Source organism: Canis lupus, chromosome 15 (assembly GCF_003254725.2).
Source record: "Canis lupus dingo isolate Sandy chromosome 15, ASM325472v2, whole genome shotgun sequence".
Lineage (NCBI taxonomy): Eukaryota > Metazoa > Chordata > Mammalia > Carnivora > Canidae > Canis > Canis lupus.
Genome location: NC_064257.1, coordinates 18,468,743 through 18,484,932, shown reverse-complemented (window position 1 = coordinate 18,484,932; position 16,190 = coordinate 18,468,743). Strand labels below are relative to the sequence as shown.

At 42.4% G+C, this 16,190-nt stretch overlaps 1 protein-coding gene and 1 long non-coding RNA gene across 14 annotated transcripts in view; one reads left to right on the top strand and one right to left on the bottom strand.

Annotated features, from left to right (window-relative positions):
- The window catches only part of CHD8 (chromodomain helicase DNA binding protein 8), a 62,103-nt gene that overhangs the window by 10,882 nt on the left and 35,031 nt on the right, over positions 1 to 16,190 (top strand). For 6 of the 12 annotated variants that reach the window (XM_049094563.1, XM_035699467.2, XM_035699466.2 and 3 more), the window contains exons 2-5: positions 10,182 to 11,239; positions 12,101 to 12,472; positions 13,276 to 13,661; positions 15,025 to 15,139. In XM_049094563.1, coding sequence (XP_048950520.1) covers positions 10,397 to 11,239; positions 12,101 to 12,472; positions 13,276 to 13,661; positions 15,025 to 15,139 — 1,716 coding nt within the window. In that variant the 5' untranslated portion in view covers positions 10,182 to 10,396. Of the gene's footprint in view, positions 1 to 4,277; positions 4,376 to 10,181; positions 11,240 to 12,100; positions 12,473 to 13,275; positions 13,662 to 15,024; positions 15,140 to 16,190 lie in introns of those variants that run through there. The other 6 variants (XM_035699470.2, XM_049094565.1, XM_049094566.1 and 3 more) reach the window with 5 other exon arrangements.
- The window catches only part of LOC125752597 (uncharacterized), a 43,278-nt gene continuing 35,377 nt past the window's right edge, over positions 8,290 to 16,190 (bottom strand). Inside the window, exons 3-4 of one of the 2 annotated variants that reach the window (XR_007402528.1) lie at positions 15,067 to 15,150; positions 8,290 to 8,304 (exon numbers count right to left, since the gene is read on the bottom strand). This is a non-coding gene — a long non-coding RNA (uncharacterized LOC125752597). Of the gene's footprint in view, positions 8,305 to 15,031; positions 15,151 to 16,190 lie in introns of those variants that run through there. The other variant, XR_007402527.1, reaches the window with a different exon arrangement.

Here is a 16,190-nt window from a genome sequence, read left to right as displayed (position 1 = left end):
GTTTTTTTGACTTGTTAAAGTTTTTTAGTTAGCTAGCATACAGTGTAATATTAGTCTCAAGTGTACAATATAGTGATTCAACACTTCTATACGATACCTGGTGCTTATCGCTGCAAGTATACTTCTTAATCCCCATCATCTATTTTACACCCTCTGCTTCCCCCCCCACCCTCCCCACCCCCGCCTTTAGATAGGCTCCATGCCCAACTTGGGGCTTGAACTCACAACCCCGAGATCAAGAGTTGCTTGCTCTACCAACTGAGCCAGCCTGGTGCCCCTCTTATTCTGATTCTTCAATCCTTTTTGTTTGTTTTATCAAAGTAATCTCTACTCCCAATGTGGGGCTTGAACTCATGACCCCGAGATCAAGAATTGCTTGCTCTGGGGTGCCTGGGGTGGTTCATTCAGTTAAGCATCAGACTCTTGATTTCCGTTCAGGTCATGATCTCAGGGTCTTGAGATTGAGCCCCACCTCAGGCCCTGCGGTGGGTGTGGGGCCTGCTTGATTCTTTCTCTCCATCCACCCCTCAAAGAGCTGCACACTCTCCCAACTGAATCAGCCAGGTACCCCTGATTCTTAAATCCTGATGTTCTCCTGAGTTCCTCCTTAACTTTCTCACTCTACATCAGAAATCTCAACACTTGGGTTTCCAGCTAAGTGTTTTGTTTAGCCTGCAGAGTGTTCAAAAAAAAATTTTTTTAATTAGTTGTCTACATTTAAAACCTAGATTTACATAAAACTCTATTTCTGGCATTTGAAAAATCTGAAGTTCTTGCTCAACCTTGGATGTGCATTTCCATATGGCAACACTAAACTAGAGCTGACTAGCAGCTACTCTCTTTGGAATGGTCATGGATTCTTCAATCCTTCACAGACCCCAACATTTTCAGTTGACTCCCCAACAGTATTGGTGCAGCTTTTTGTATACTTGATCTGTTCTGTGAACTCCCAGGGTAATCTCTGTTGTTAAAACTGAGAATTCTATATGTATCATCAAGCCAATTTTTAGATTAATACATCCAGTCAACTATCAAATATCACTACTTAACTTGCTTTGGGCAACTCAGACCCAGCATAGCTGAACTCATCTTTCTCTCTAAACTCTGGGTTTTAGGCATTTTTATCCCCTAAGTGTTACTTTGCTGTGTCCCTTCCTTTGTTTTTTTTTTTTTTTTTTTTAAGATTTTATCCATTTATTCATGAGAGACAGAGAGAGGCAGGCAGAGACATAGGCAGAGGGAGAAGCAGGTTCCATGCAGGGAGCCTGATGTGGGACTCGATCTGGGGACCATGGGATCGCTGCCTGAACTGAAGGCAGATGCTCAACCGCTGAGCCACCCAGGTGTCCCTGTCCCTTCCTTATCATTACCTTTTGACCCACATTGCCATGATTCAGGCACTAATCACCTTGTTAGGGTTCTTGGTTACAAACAACAGAAATCATCTTTTGGCTAACTTAAGCAGAAAGGGGATTTATTGGAAAGATACTGTGGCTCACAAAATCAATACAAATGCTAGACAATCTGGTATAGAAAATGATCTGAAACAAAGAGTTTAGAGACAGAGAACATGTCCCAGGTCATACTACTGAGTAGTCTACTTAGGATGCTGTAGTAGAACTCTAATGTCTGCCACTGCTGAGTATTGTTGGTTGGTTCTGGGTGTTTGCATTACCTGTGCAAAGTCACATTTCTTTGAAGGACTGTCCACTTTAACTACTTTAGATCATGTGTGTACTCTGTCTTTGCCAGGAAGAGGAGGTGGAACTGCTCCCTCCAGGCCGTGCTCTTGATTTCCCATCTCCTACATCTCCATCTCCTATAGTGGGAGGTGAGATCCAGCCTTCCATTGAGATTTCTCCCTTAAGCTGTTTCCCCACTATAGGAAAGGGGCTATGGTTCCTGAGCAAAAAAAAAAAAAAAAAAAAAAAAACCAATCAAATTTCTACTATATAGCTCTTTTCTGGATTACCACAGTAGCCTCCTATCTGCTTCTATGTCCTCTGACCCTTCATTTCCCAGAAGTATTCTCCACTCAATAGCCAGACTTAGCTAACCAAAACACAGTTCTAATCATGTCATTCTATGTTTCAGTGGCTCCTAATCCACCTATCAGAAAATGCTTTAGCATGGTACTCAAGGCCTTCCTTGAATGACCTGGCCCTTCACTTATCCTTTCAATCTTATCTATTTCTTCTTGTGATTTACACTTTGGCAAGACTCAACAGCAGAGTTCCTTAGAGTTTCCTCTTCGTGTCTCATGCTTCTTGCCATTGCTGTGCTTTGACTTTCTTCTTATTCCTGCTGCCTGAAGACTCCTTTCTTGTAGGCCACTTTACCTTCCTTAGTTAACTCCTCTCATCTTTTAAAAAGTGACTTCCTTTATAACCTTTTCCTTCTAAGTAAGTCCCTTTTATCTGTATTCCTGTAATAGCCCCCTGCCTATTACATCACACTTACCACCTTGTATTATAATTGTTTACAATTGTTATTATTTTCATAGTCCGTATTTTCCAAACTCATCATATATATATATATATATATATATATATATATATATATATATATATATGGTAGAGATTATGTCTTATTCACTTTTGGTTCTTGAATATTTCCACATTAGTTAGTGTATTATATGCTCAGCAAAATGAAGAGGCAGTTGATGTTGATCTTAGTAGATAAGATTTTCATGAGGCAAAGAAATGAAGTAAGTAAGGATGGAGTGTAATTTGAAGACAGTAGCATTAGCTAGGCTATGAGAAAAATATATGACAATAGGAAGTTGGGGTGGTTTTTCTTTGTTTTTTGGCTAGCATAGAAGTGTGTATGTAGAAGGATAATGGTAAATAAGTCTGGAAAGGCAAGGTGTAGTCTTAAGATTTGTATCTTAAGTAACAGGGAACTTTTGAAAGTTTTTAAGGAGGAAACTGATTTGACCTCACTGTGTTTTAGGAAGTTAATCTGGTAGCAAATGGATTTGTAGGGGAAGGAATCAGTTTTGGGGTTTGTTTTTTTTCACAAGCAACTGCATAAATAAAGAGGTGGCAGCAGAAATAACAGAGTCAGAAATACAAATCCTAACTTTCTTTTTAATTTCATAGTTGAATTATTCATCTCTTTAAGCCTCGGTTTTTTCTCATCTGTACAAGAGGGTTGACTTGATATAATTGTCAAAGTCCTTGCCAACTCCAGGATCTGTCTGTGACATCTCGGGATAGTCCATGGGATTTGGCAAATGATTGGATGGTGGATTCAGGAGGAGGTTTTGGAGATGCCTTTGAATTTTTGAGTCTGAGTGAATGGGAATTTAAAGGAGTGGTATTGGTGTTCCTAACAATAGTGATAATGCTAGCTAGAATCTTAAGAAATAGGAAAGCTAAGGCCAAGTTGACCTTCCTCAGTTGTGTCCTAGAGTATAGAAAACAGGGTTTCAGTGTTGAAGCTAGTTACATTTCAGGGGAAACTAGTGGTAAGCAGCTGATTTTAGCAGTCGTTTACTTTGATGGATTTAAGATTGGGTACAATCATTTGGGGGTTGACTGGTTTCATTGGGAATTAGAGTGGTCTCAAGTGGCACTGCAAGGTGGATACTGGCTAATATGTCAGACAAGCTGAGTTTCAAGAGAAGTGATGTGATGAGGGTCAGAGATCAGGTTTACCGGTGAGGAGTGGATGTGTGTTTTGGAGGGGAGGGGTCTGGGAATTGCCAGAGGGCACCTGGAATTACTTTCTAGAAAGTGATACTGCTGCCCAGAGGTTGGAATATTGAGACTACAAACCAGCATTATGGTTGTGGCAGAAAGTGCTTATCTGTTTAGAGTAAACCATGTAACAGCAACTAAGTTGATCCACTCCCATGAGGGAGGGAGGATTTGTCCCCTCTTAATAAGGAGTGGGATCCGGTATAGTTACTACAGGAGAGGGATAGACCGGGCTGTAGAAGGTAGGGGTCCACTGGAGGCGGAGTTGGCAGTGTGGAACCGTCCCTCCCGGTTTACACGCTCCGGTGTGCAGAGTACAGTGTAGGTGGTGGGGAATTTAATCCCCAGGACTACTTTGCCGCAGCAGGAGGCTGTGCCTCTGGCCAGGCCCCTTTTTTCCAAGCAAGCTGCAGGCTTCGCCTGGGCCCTAGAAACCGGATAGGCCTCTCCGTGCGCTCTCAACCTAGCCCGCGGCGGCGGGGGAGGGGAGGCCTTCCGTGGTCCCGCCTTCTGCGCTGTGCCGCGTTCCTGCGCCTGTGCTGAGTGGCAGCGGATTGCTGCCAATGGGAGTGCGGGGCGGGCGGGAGCATCAAGTTAGGCTGCGCAGGAGGAGGGGGGAACTGGTGCTGGAGAGACAGCGAGAGGGGCGAACCGGCCCCCCACGGCCGCTGCAGGTAAAGGCACCTCTCTTGGCTCGCCGGGGCGAGGCACTGCCCCTTTTCTCCTTCGGGTTTTCGTCGGGCCTTCCGGCCTGTGGCTTCCGCCCTCACACTGCTCCCACCCGGGCATCCACACCCCCCCTCCCCCCGCATCTTCCCGTCTTGGCCATCCCCACCCCGGAGGGCACCCCACTTGCTCCCTCCGTCAAGTGCATGTACCTCATTACCGTTTGGGGGGCGCCAGTTGCCTGAAGCGCCGCCCCTCTGCTGTATGGGCCTTCCTGGCACCAACCCCGGCAGTGTGAGCAGGTAATGGACCCGGGTCCCCACCCCCACTCCCACCCCCACCCCCAGTAGCGTCTCCCTCTCAGTCAACCCCTCACTTCCTTACCTTGCCCCTTCTGGTCTTTCATGTGAGGACATAATTTCTGTAGTTTTCCGTCTGCCCCCTAAACATAGCTTTGTTAGTTGCTTATTTTACTTTCCCTGTTTATTCAGAAAGGCTCACTTTACCAGCCATGTTTGCCCCCAGATGTCCGTACCCCTGATGGAGGCGTGAGTGCTTTCTCCTTCAGTAACTGGGGAAACAGAAACAGTGGCCATACACTTGGCAGTGAGAATGGTGAAGATAGAGAAAATGGCCTAGGATCTTGATCTTGAGGAAATCTCTTGAGGGGCTCCTAGTTAATAGCTCTATTTCTTAGGTCTGTGTCTTTCCATCCTGATCTTTTGCTGACCCTAAATTGTGATTATATTCACCTTGGCTGCTTCCCATTTCTTTATAAGATTTGGGACTCTTTGGGTCTTAGGAATGTCTCTCCATGGCACAGTGTTTAAATTCTTCTTTTTAAAAATTATGTTGGTGATTTTCATTTTAGGCCTTCTGTTATTTTATTTTCAAGGGATTTCTCATTTAGATTAAACAGCTTCTACCCATCTTGTGTTTCAATAACATGTGTTTATGTCTGTCTCAGCTGATCCTCTTGAAAGGATACAGTTTCCAATAACAAGATTTATACTTTGAAGTACAATAGTTCTTTTCTGAATCTTTGAGCAGTTAGAGGTTAAGTGGGCATGGGTAGTACTTTTCAGAAGTGCATATTACCAAATGAGTCAGTATTTGTCAATATGGCATTAGTTCATTGTCTTTTAAGAGGATGAGCAGTACAGAGAAGTCTGGAAAATTGATGTCTATAGTTCAGTTTATATAATTGCATCTTTTGGACAGCTGGACTAATCTCTGTTGCAGTGTTTCTTGTCCATCATAAACAATAAACTATAATAAACTCCCTTTAGAGAAGCCATAAGAAATCTTATCATACGAGGTGTTGATAACCCTTCCTTCCAATCTAGGCATGCTTCTCCACTCCCCGCCCCCACTTGTATTTTGCAGATCCTCACTGGCAGGAAGATTTTGTTTAGTTTTATTGAATATAAATAACCTAAACAATGAGGTGTGTCTTCCTTTTCCATTTGATATATGTGGAATTTTGACACTGAGTATGTACTTTCAAACTACACATACCTTTCATTTCTCAGTTGAGAATCACTATTCTGTTGAAAGGTATGGGAACATTGCAATGAAAAGTATAGAGTAGCATGAAAACAAAGTCCTTTATGATCATACAAGTTGTTGAAATGGGCAAGATAAAGGAGACTGGTAAAATAAAAACAGAGTTGGGATTCTATAGATTGCTTTTTTTAAAAAAAGGAAGTATATCAAAGGTGGTAAATCTGCAGAAGAATACGGAGTAGTTTCCTCTTTAAAAGAAGGTGAGATGAAAGGCTGTTATATAAAGTATTTGTTTAGCATTAACTGGTTTGTTACATGGACATTATGGATTGGTGGCCTTGGATTCCAACCTTAACTGGCTTGTATGGTTCATCTCTCTGCAGCTCCCAACCCTCCAGGTTTCTGTCATTAGTTTTAAATTATAGAGAATGATTAAGTGCAGTCATCAAACTGTCTTTCCTTTTGAGCATATACTTGTGTTTCTCTTTGGGGCACTGGTGGACTATGACTGGCTTTTCATTCTCAATATGAAAAGTCTGGTATGACTTCTTTAAGCAGTTTTACTGAGGGATCTCTAGGTGCTTCATGTATTTGAAAGCTTAACGTTTATTCATTTATTAACATTTTATTTACTTGAAAGAGAGCATTATGGGGTTGGGGTTAGGGTTGAGGTAGGGAGAGTGGGAGGGAGGGACAGAGGGATAGAGAAAAACAGATTTCCCTCTGAGCAGGGAGCCAGACAGGACACGGGGCTTTATCCCAGGACCTGAGGACCTTTATCCCATGACCTGAGCGGAAGGCAGACACGTAACTGAGCCACCAGGCATCCCTTCAACATCTATTTAGTGTTGCTACCAGGATTTGAACCATAGAAAGATAATTCATGGGATAGATGAAGTTGGTAGAATAGGCCAGTTGTTGATATAGCCAGGATGACCCACAAAGTAAGAATAGAAGTAGGGGTAAAGAAAGAGGTGTATGATGGGAGAAGGTTTCATCTTTTGAGAGTCAAGGGCAACTTAAACATGGGAGTTAGAGAAGAATCAGGCAACTAGGATTAATGAATATGTACGGGATGAATTAGGTCAGTAGAGGTGAGTTGATGCGAGGGGACTGAGAAGTGGTGAAACTTGGTGGTGTGGCATTAAGTCACTGGTGATGTTTTTAAATTATCAGGCCCAGCGGCACTGGGGTGGCTCAGTGGTTGAATGTCTGCCTTTGGCTTGGGTTGTGACCCCGAGGTCCTGGGATCGAGTCCCGCATAGGGCTCCCCGCAGGGAACCTGCTTTTCCCTCTGCCTGTGTCTCTGCCTCTCTCTGTGAAATAAACAAACAAACAAATCCAGACTGAACCGAGGAAGTAGAAATTTGGCCCAAAAATTGGGAAGGGAGTTAAATGATTGATTTACTTTTGAAAACTAATACTGGAGTGTATAGGAGTAAGTGAATATTTCAGAAACTGTTAACATTGTTTTTCCCATGAAAAATGTGAGGTGAGATTTCTCTCTGATACCGGGCTGCTCTGGAGGAAGGAATAAGTAGAAAGGACAAAATCTCCCATAGAAGAAGAAGCAGGTTATAAACTATTATCAGCATAAATTTCTAGTTAGTGGAAACTTTTATTGTAGTTTTTTTATTTTTAAGATTTTATTTACTTGTTTGAGAAAGCACACACACACGAGAGAGAGAGAGAGAGAGAGAGAGAGAGAGAGAATGTGCACACCAGCAGTGGGGGGAGTGTAGAGGAAGAGGGAGAAGCAGGCTCTCCAGTGAGCAGGGAGCCTGATGCAGGGGCTCTATCCCAGGACCCTGAGATCATGACCTGAGCTGAAGACAGCCACTTAACCAACCGAGCCACCCAGGTGCCCTTATTGTGGTTTTTCTATGACACCTAATTAGATATTTAGTATAACTTATGTGGCAGTGAATAGCTGAAAGATATAATAGGTAGCCAAATAGGGCATAGCTAGAAAAAGCTGATGGTAGTGTTGAAGAAATTCATAAAATTATTGAGTAGATTTTTGTTAAATCAAGAAGTACATATAACTTTTCTCATTGTCATTTGGAGCAGCTTTGGGGCAAGTATTAGATTGGAGAGGCTGGAATGAACTGGTGGGATAGTTTAGCCAGAAATGGGAAGCAATATGGATCCTGGGGGAGGTGTGAAGGGTATACAATTTCTGAAGCAAGGAAGGTCTTGTTTAACATTGGTAGAGATGCTATGTGTACTTTGTAATTTTGTTGTGCCAACTACTGATCAGTCTGTTCTCTTTATATCTGAGTTTCTGGGCTATTTACCCACATTTAATTGTTTCATAAGGATAACTGGAATAAGTTGAAGAAGGGAAAAAGTACTTGGTGGGTTGTATGTAAAAGTCTTCAGTGAAGTCTGTATGTACTCTGTCACCGGCAGATTTCTTCTCTGATGTCTTCTAAAAGTTAAGAGAAAAGGTCTTGTCAAGCAAGGCTTTCCTGAATTGTCAAGTGCTGACATCATCTACAAAGAACAGGCACTATTCATATTTTCATATAGTTTAGTTGTATGGTGGTGTACTTATAATTCCTTGCTTTAGTTTTTTCTTTTTCCAACATTTTCATAACTTAAATCCTCAAATGTGAATTTTAATAAACATGCTTTCCGTTATCTGTAGGATAATTTTTCAAGATGGGAAACTACTGTCTCATCTTAAAATGGGGGAATGCCATTTGGTTTTTTTCTTTTTTTAAGATTTTATTTATTATTTATTTATTTATTTATTTATTTATTTGAGAGAGAGAGAGACAGCAAGAGAGAGCATGAGTGGGGAAGAGAGGGAGAAGCAGGCTCCCGCTGAGCAGGGAGCCCCATGTAGGACTCAATCCCAGGACCCTGGGATCACTACCCGAGCCAAAGGCAGACGCTTAACCAACTGAGCCACCCAGGAGCCTGCATTTAGTTTTTATGAGGACTGAATGGTTCATCCCATATACTGCAAGCAAATATATTAACTCATTAAGTATTTTTTTGAGTAGCTGCTGTGTACGTAATATCCTCTTGGTTCTTTAGGGATTCACAGATAAACAAGAGATGGTTCCTACCATCCAGGAACTTTTTGTCTCTTAGGGTAAGAGCAGCTGGCCCACCGTGCAGGGTTGTGCAGGGTGTGCATTGCCCATACTCATTATTATCATTGTCAATAATATGTTTAGTATGACAATTTTCCAGCAGATGGCAGACAAGCATCTTAAGGAGCAGGCGGCATTGTATGATTTGCACAAAGGAACCATTTGGGCCTTCAGAGAATATGGACAAGAGACTGGTCATTTTAGTAAAATATTAAGTATGGTCTAAGTGCTTTAAATAAGGCAGAGACAACACTGAGTACTTAAGGAGGGTGATAGGACCAGTCATCACAAATTGCTTTGCTGTTAAAGGGGCAGAGGTTCAGGGCTCACCTTTTGGAACAGAAGGAAGACCTTTGAAAGGGTGGGAAACATTTCAGCTGGGAGAGCTGCTTGGGAGGGGGGAGGGTGTGTTCTAGGCTGAAGCTACAGCATAATAGGCAAAGTCATGCAGATAGGAATCACATTAGGGGCACCGTGTGGTCTGGCTGGCCTGGAATGTAGGGTATATATAGGAAGCGGTGACAGAGAAAGTTGGGAATATAAGTGGAACTAAAATGTACAGTTGTTTGAACTTCTTGCAAAGGAAGTTTTTTATCTTAAATACGAGAAAGGGGGAGGGGACGTCACAGAAATAGTATGTATAGAGTGATATGTTAGCTAGAATAACATTTAGGAAACTTCCTGGATGAAGGTACACAGTAAGTGTAGCGAGATTGTACTGCAGTGAAAAGTGGTTATTTTTGCCAGTAGTGAGTAAAAGCATCTAAAATACAAGGGAAATGTATGGACTGCAGTATGTTCAGAAAGCATTACCTCCAGTCATTGAAATGCTACTGGAATGTTGTTAAGTTCTGTGAGCTTAACCTGAAGTAGAAGGTGAGTGAATGTTAAACTCCCTGATCTCTGCCTAAGAATGATAATGGTAAAAAGAAACGGACAGGGATGACTGAGAGATCTTGACAGACAGAAACTTCAGAGTGTGTAGGTGTAAGAGTCCAAAAAGGGGTTTGGTTTATTTCTTTTATAGTTTTAGTTTGAAGCAAAAATGTGGGTGTGCTTTCTGCTCTGTCTCTGTCCTCGGATTACCTCACATTTCCGTCTTCTTGTTATTTTGATGCCAGTTGATATTAAGGGTAGTACCTAAGGAGAAGTTTTCCTTGAGGTCACCAACTTTGCTTATTTTTCATTTGTCTTCTCACAACAGGAGTTTCACCATCTTCCTCTGAAGACCTAGCCATCTTGCTCCATGAAGGTCAGGACAATCTGACATGCACTTGTTTCTTGCCTCTTTACCTGAAGAGTAGTCCTCTTCCATTGTGTACATTTTTTTCTTAATAGGGGAGGGGAGGGGAGAGCCAGTACCCCCCCTCCCCTTCCCTCCTTAGACCTTGGGGAAGTACCCTCCATTGCTTTCCCAAGATGGCAGACCCCATCATGGATCTGTTTGATGACCCAAATTTATTTGGCCTGGACTCTCTGACTGATGACAGCTTCAACCAGGTCACACAAGACCCCATTGAGGAAGCCCTTGGACTGCCAAGCTCTCTGGACTCCTTGGATCAGATGAACCAGGATGGTGGAGGTGGTGATGTGGGGAATTCATCAGCAAGTGACCTGGTCCCCCCACCAGACGAGACAGCCCCCACAGAACTTCCCAAAGAATCAGCAGCTCCAGCTCCAGAATCTTTAACTTTGCATGATTATACCACTCAGCCCGTCAGCCAGGAGCAGCCAGCCCAACCTGTCTTACAGACACCGACGCCAACATCAGGACTTTTGCAGGTCTCCAAGAGCCAGGAGATCCTGAGCCAAGGGAATCCTTTCATGGGTGTCTCTGCCACAGCTGTCTCCTCCAGTAGTGCTGGAGGGCAACCACCTCAGTCAGCCCCTAAGATCGTTATCCTTAAGGCCCCACCAAGCTCCTCAGTCACTGGTGCCCATGTGGCACAAATTCAGGCCCAAGGTATCACCAGCACAGCTCAGCCCCTAGTGGCTGGCACAGCCAATGGTGGAAAAGTTACTTTTACCAAAGTGCTAACCGGCACTCCCCTTCGACCAGGTGTTTCCATTGTCTCTGGTAATACAGTGTTGGCCGCCAAGGTCCCTGGGAACCAGGCTACTGTTCAGCGCATTGTCCAGCCCAGCCGACCAGTAAAGCAGCTGGTCCTACAGCCAGTTAAGGGTTCAGCTCCTGCTGGAAACCCTGGGGCCACAGGGCCCCCACTGAAGCCTGCAGTTACACTGACCTCTACACCTACCCAGGTGACTTGAGTGAAAGGGGGAGGTGAATTTTGGTTTAGTAGAGGGCCCAGCAACTGTGAGAAGAGAGCACAAGACCTATCTCTAGGAATCCTGTTTAAATTCTACCTTTGCTTTAAAAAATCAGTTAGTGTTGACAGCCACATGCTTACTACTTACTAGGTGGAAGCAGTTAATGTTGACATATTTTTTGAGCTCTTATTGTATGTTTACACTGTGCCTAGCTGGTGGTGAACAAGACAGACACAGTCCCTGTCCTTACAGAGCTCATGGTCTGCCAAGAAGGCAGACATTAAACGAATTCACAATACTGTATGATACAAAGTTTTATGAGAAATACTGGATGCTATGGGAACAAAGAGTCATTATTTATTTATATTTGCAAGACTTACAGAAGCTATGTGTATGTTTTCCTGTTCTTATTACTGAGACTGTCCTCCTCTATCCACTGAAAAGTCTAGTTTCTATTGTAAGAAAATGGAGGTCCTAGCCTCTGATTAAAGGGCCAAAAGAGTTTGCAAGGCCTTGGGTGATATTAAAAGTAAGTAGGACCAGTGGAAAGAAGCTATGAGGAGGTGGATTATAAAGACTTTTGTTCTAATAGACTGCCAGGAAATGGAATGACTACCTTAGAAGATAGCCTTGCATCAGGAGTTTGTCAAAATAGGCCTGATACCCACTGGGCAGAGGTGTTCCAGAGAAGACTCAATCAGGACAGATAGGAGGATGAACAAAATAAATTGTGCTATGTCTTTTGACCCTCAATTTTTATGGTTCTAGGATGAGGAAAACTGGCACAAATATTTAAGAGTATACCATTCTTTAATGTTGTACCTCTCTTGCAATTTCCTTTCTTCACTCTAGGGTGAATCGAAACGCATCACCCTGGTCCTCCAGCAGCCACAGTCTGGAGGTCCCCAAGGACACCGGCATGTTGTACTAGGGAGTCTACCAGGCAAGATAGTGTTACAGGGCAACCAGCTGGCAGCCCTGACTCAAGCCAAGAATGCTCAGGGGCAGCCTGCCAAAGTAGTAACTATCCAGCTGCAGGTGCAACAGCCACAGCAGAAAATCCAGATTGTACCACAGCCGCCAGCATCGCAACCGCAGCCGCCACCACCACCCTCAACCCAACCAGTGACTCTCTCCTCTGTGCAGCAAGCTCAGATAATGGGACCAGGACAAAGCCCAGGACAAAGACTTTCGGTACCACTCAAGGTGGTGCTGCAGCCACAGGTGAGACTTCTACAGGTAGCAAGGAGGATAGACCCCTGGGCCCTTTGCTATCACCCTTAGCAACCACTCATTGTTGAATGTGGGGTCACTGGAGTCATGCCTCTGAACTGAAATACAGGCTTTTACTTCTTTTACCCATGGAAACTTTGTATTAAGTATATGAAAAGTTTTGAGGGTTATTGTTAGCTTTAGGATAAGAGATGATTGATGATTTATCTGGTTTGTCTTTGGGCTGTTTCATTTACATTCTGTTCCTAATATTGTTGTGGAGTAAAAATGATTGGCAATATTCTTTCATTTGAAAGATAAAGTTGTCTTAAAGAGATCAAGTGATTATCACTCTTCCCACCCCTACCCCCACCAAGAAACTAAATAGTTTTTTTTTTTTTTTTTTTTCCCCTACTTTTGGCCTGGAGTTTAAGGTTGACTGTATTGTTTGAAAATTTTCTAGAATAATGGAGATGAACGTTTTTTTTTTTTTTTTTCCCCTACTTTTGGCCTGGAGTTTAAGGTTGACTGTATTGTTTGAAAATTTTCTAGAATAATGGAGATGTGTATTGACATGAGGAGCATGGCTAAAGGATACTGAAGTTTAATTTGGCGCAATTCTTGCCTTTTCTCATCCCTTTCCCACTAAACACTTTTTTTCTGCTAATGTGTCCAAGTTCAGTAAGACTTGATCTGAATCTCATTCTTGAGGAATTAGAGATGGAAAGTTTCTAGCCTATCTGCCTTAGAGCTGGGTTTTATTTAGGCCATTTAGTCACAAGCATGTTGAAATTTTAGCGTCTTTATTTCTGTAGGCTGGCTCTTCCCAAGGGGCCTCTTCTGGGCTCTCCGTAGTGAAAGTTCTAAGTGCCAGTGAAGTGGCAGCTTTGTCTTCACCAGCAAGCTCTGCTCCTCACACGGGGGGCAAGATAGGAATGGAGGAGAACCGCAGGCTAGAGCACCAGAAGAAGCAAGAGAAAGCCAATCGGATTGTAGCAGAAGCTATTGCTAGGGCCCGTGCCCGGGGTGAGCAGAACATACCTCGAGTCCTAAATGAGGATGAACTGCCTAGTGTTCGGCCTGAGGAAGAAGGTGAGAAGAAACGCAGGAAGAAGAGCAGTGGGGAGAGGCTCAAGGAAGAAAAGCCAAAGAAGAGCAAAACATCTGGTACCTCCAAAACTAAAGGCAAAAGTAAGCTGAAGTGAGTACAACCCTTTGCTGTTTTGTTGGGACATTTGAGGGCAGCGTACTTATTTTTAGATTAGTGTTGAGGGGTGCCTGGCTGGCTCAGTTGGTAGAGCATATGACTCTTGATCTCGGGGTTGTGAGTTCCAGCCCCATGTTGGGTGTAGAGATTACTTAAGAGAATAAAATCTTTAAAAAAAAATAGTTTTGAGAAGAACTACTTGTGTGTATGCTTTTAAAGATTTATTTATTTATTTGAGAGAGATTGAGAGAGAGCAGAGGGAGAGGCAGAGTAAGAGAGTCTCAAGCAAACTCCATGCTCATTGTAGAGCCTGAAATGGGGCTTGATCTCAAGACCCTGAGATCATGACCTGAGCCAAAACCAAGAGTCAAGCTTACCCAGCTGTGCCACCCAGGTCCCTAGGAGCTACTTGTGTTTAGCAACTACATGGTTCAAGGTGATCTGTCTATCATAGAAGATAATAAGGGCTTTCTTTTCTCTGTCCCAATGTTTATATGGTCTGTTAAACCGAAATTTGCAAATTAGCATATTTTGAAAGAGAAACAACAAGGCACAGGAAAGATAGCCAATTATTGTGTTGGGGGTTATGTTGAAAAGCTGAATGTTTTTATACATCTTCCTGATTTTGTATCACTAAAGTGTGAAAAAGATTTCTCACTATCCCCCTACCACCCACATCAGTAAAAGAGCTGCTGGAGATGTAGCTGCCCTGTTCTTATATTTCATCTGTGAATTAGAGATTTTAGCAACCATTGTCAGCTTTAAACAGTGTTGACAGAACCAGGGCTTATCACAATTGGGTGTCTTTTCTTTCCCTTCCATGTTGTGTAGCTTTACTCCTTTCTCCTTAGCTTCTACTCCCTAGGATTCTTTAGGCTTTGTGGTGGAATTATAATCATGCTTTATATTTGGAAGGGATTTTTCAGCTTTTTAAAAAAAAATTCATATTGCCATAGTTAATCCTCAACAACTCTCAGGCCAGGTATTACCATCAGTGTTTATATTATAAATAAGGAAGCTAATGTCCATCTAGTGACAGAACTGGAACTGAAGTGAGGTCTTGTATTTCTTGGGCCAGTATCTATTCTGCTGTCTTATGCCACCTTCCTTCAGGTATTTGTGAGTTACAGTAGTAGCAAAGATTTGTCAAATCTAGTGTAAAGGTCAGCCAGTGGCTTAGAAACCTGAATATCTTCTATTTTTCAAACACCTTATTCCATAGCTGTGTGTCCTACTGACTGAAAAAGTAAACACTTCTGTTAGGAAGTTTCAGATATGATAGTTTAGATTAATTATATTTTTCTTTTCCTAACTGAATTTGGCCCTCACTGAAATGAATTTGGTTTTTCCTTCTTAGTACCATCACCCCTGTGGTGGGTAAGAAGAGAAAGCGTAATACCTCATCTGATAATTCAGATGTAGAAGTCATGCCTGCCCAGTCACCCCGGGAAGATGAAGAAAGCAGCATTCAGGTAAAAGGATCCTGAAAGAAATTAGAAAAATCAAGTTTAATTCTGACAGACAAACCAGGAATAGATACAAGAAACTATAAGGCTATGCACATTTCAAGACTTTTTCTAAAAGAAAGGTAGGGATAAAAGGTAAAAGCAATGAGACCTGGTCATGTGTCTTTTAAATTTGGGGGGTTTTCAGGCAAAAAGCATATTACTGTACAATACTAATGCTATACAATAGCAATCGTCATTTTCTGAAATCCCAGTGTTTCAAAAACTAAGCAAGTATGAAATTATACTGCATGGTTGTTTTTATGGCTGTGTCAGTACTTTGGTTTCTCTTAGAACTGTCCATCTGTCCTTTTGCTTTACCTTTTCTACACTTCAGGGTTCTGACTCTGTGAACTGAGTGCTTAGGCACATTGTTTTTTCCAACCTTTTGAAGATGAGAAACATTGGAAGAGAATAAAAGAAGCTGGACCAGAAGTTTAGTCCTCTGTCTCTGATTGTTGCTTTAAGGCGTCACCTTTGGCTCTGGTTTCCAACCACACAAAGAACCTGGTATTAAGATTCAGGAGACCCATGATACTTCTAAGTAGCACTATGAGCCTGACCAATTTACTTAGCTACTGTGTCTGAATTTTTCCTTGGTAAATGGAGGCTTGTACTTCACAAACCTTAAGTGCTTCTCTAGCTGTTAATACTTAGAAATGCATTCCCTCTTTCTTGATACGCGTTCAGTACATTGGCAAACTGATACTCGGATTTTTCTGGAGAAATTAGCATGTGAGAATAGCCAAGATACAATTGAAAATGAGGCAAAAATTAGATTTAACAGACATTATAGTATGAAATAATAATTACTAGGAGTTTGGAATTCGAGAAGAAATAACGTTAGTACCAATAATAGATTCAAATAGTTATGAGAATTTAGTATGTGAATTAAAATGCCATTTTAAATCAATGGAAAGAATATTCAAGAAGTTAGGACAGCTGGCTACCCACTTAGAAAAAAAACCTCTGGATTTCTTGTGTCACTCCTTACACAAATATTAGTTTAATCGAAGAT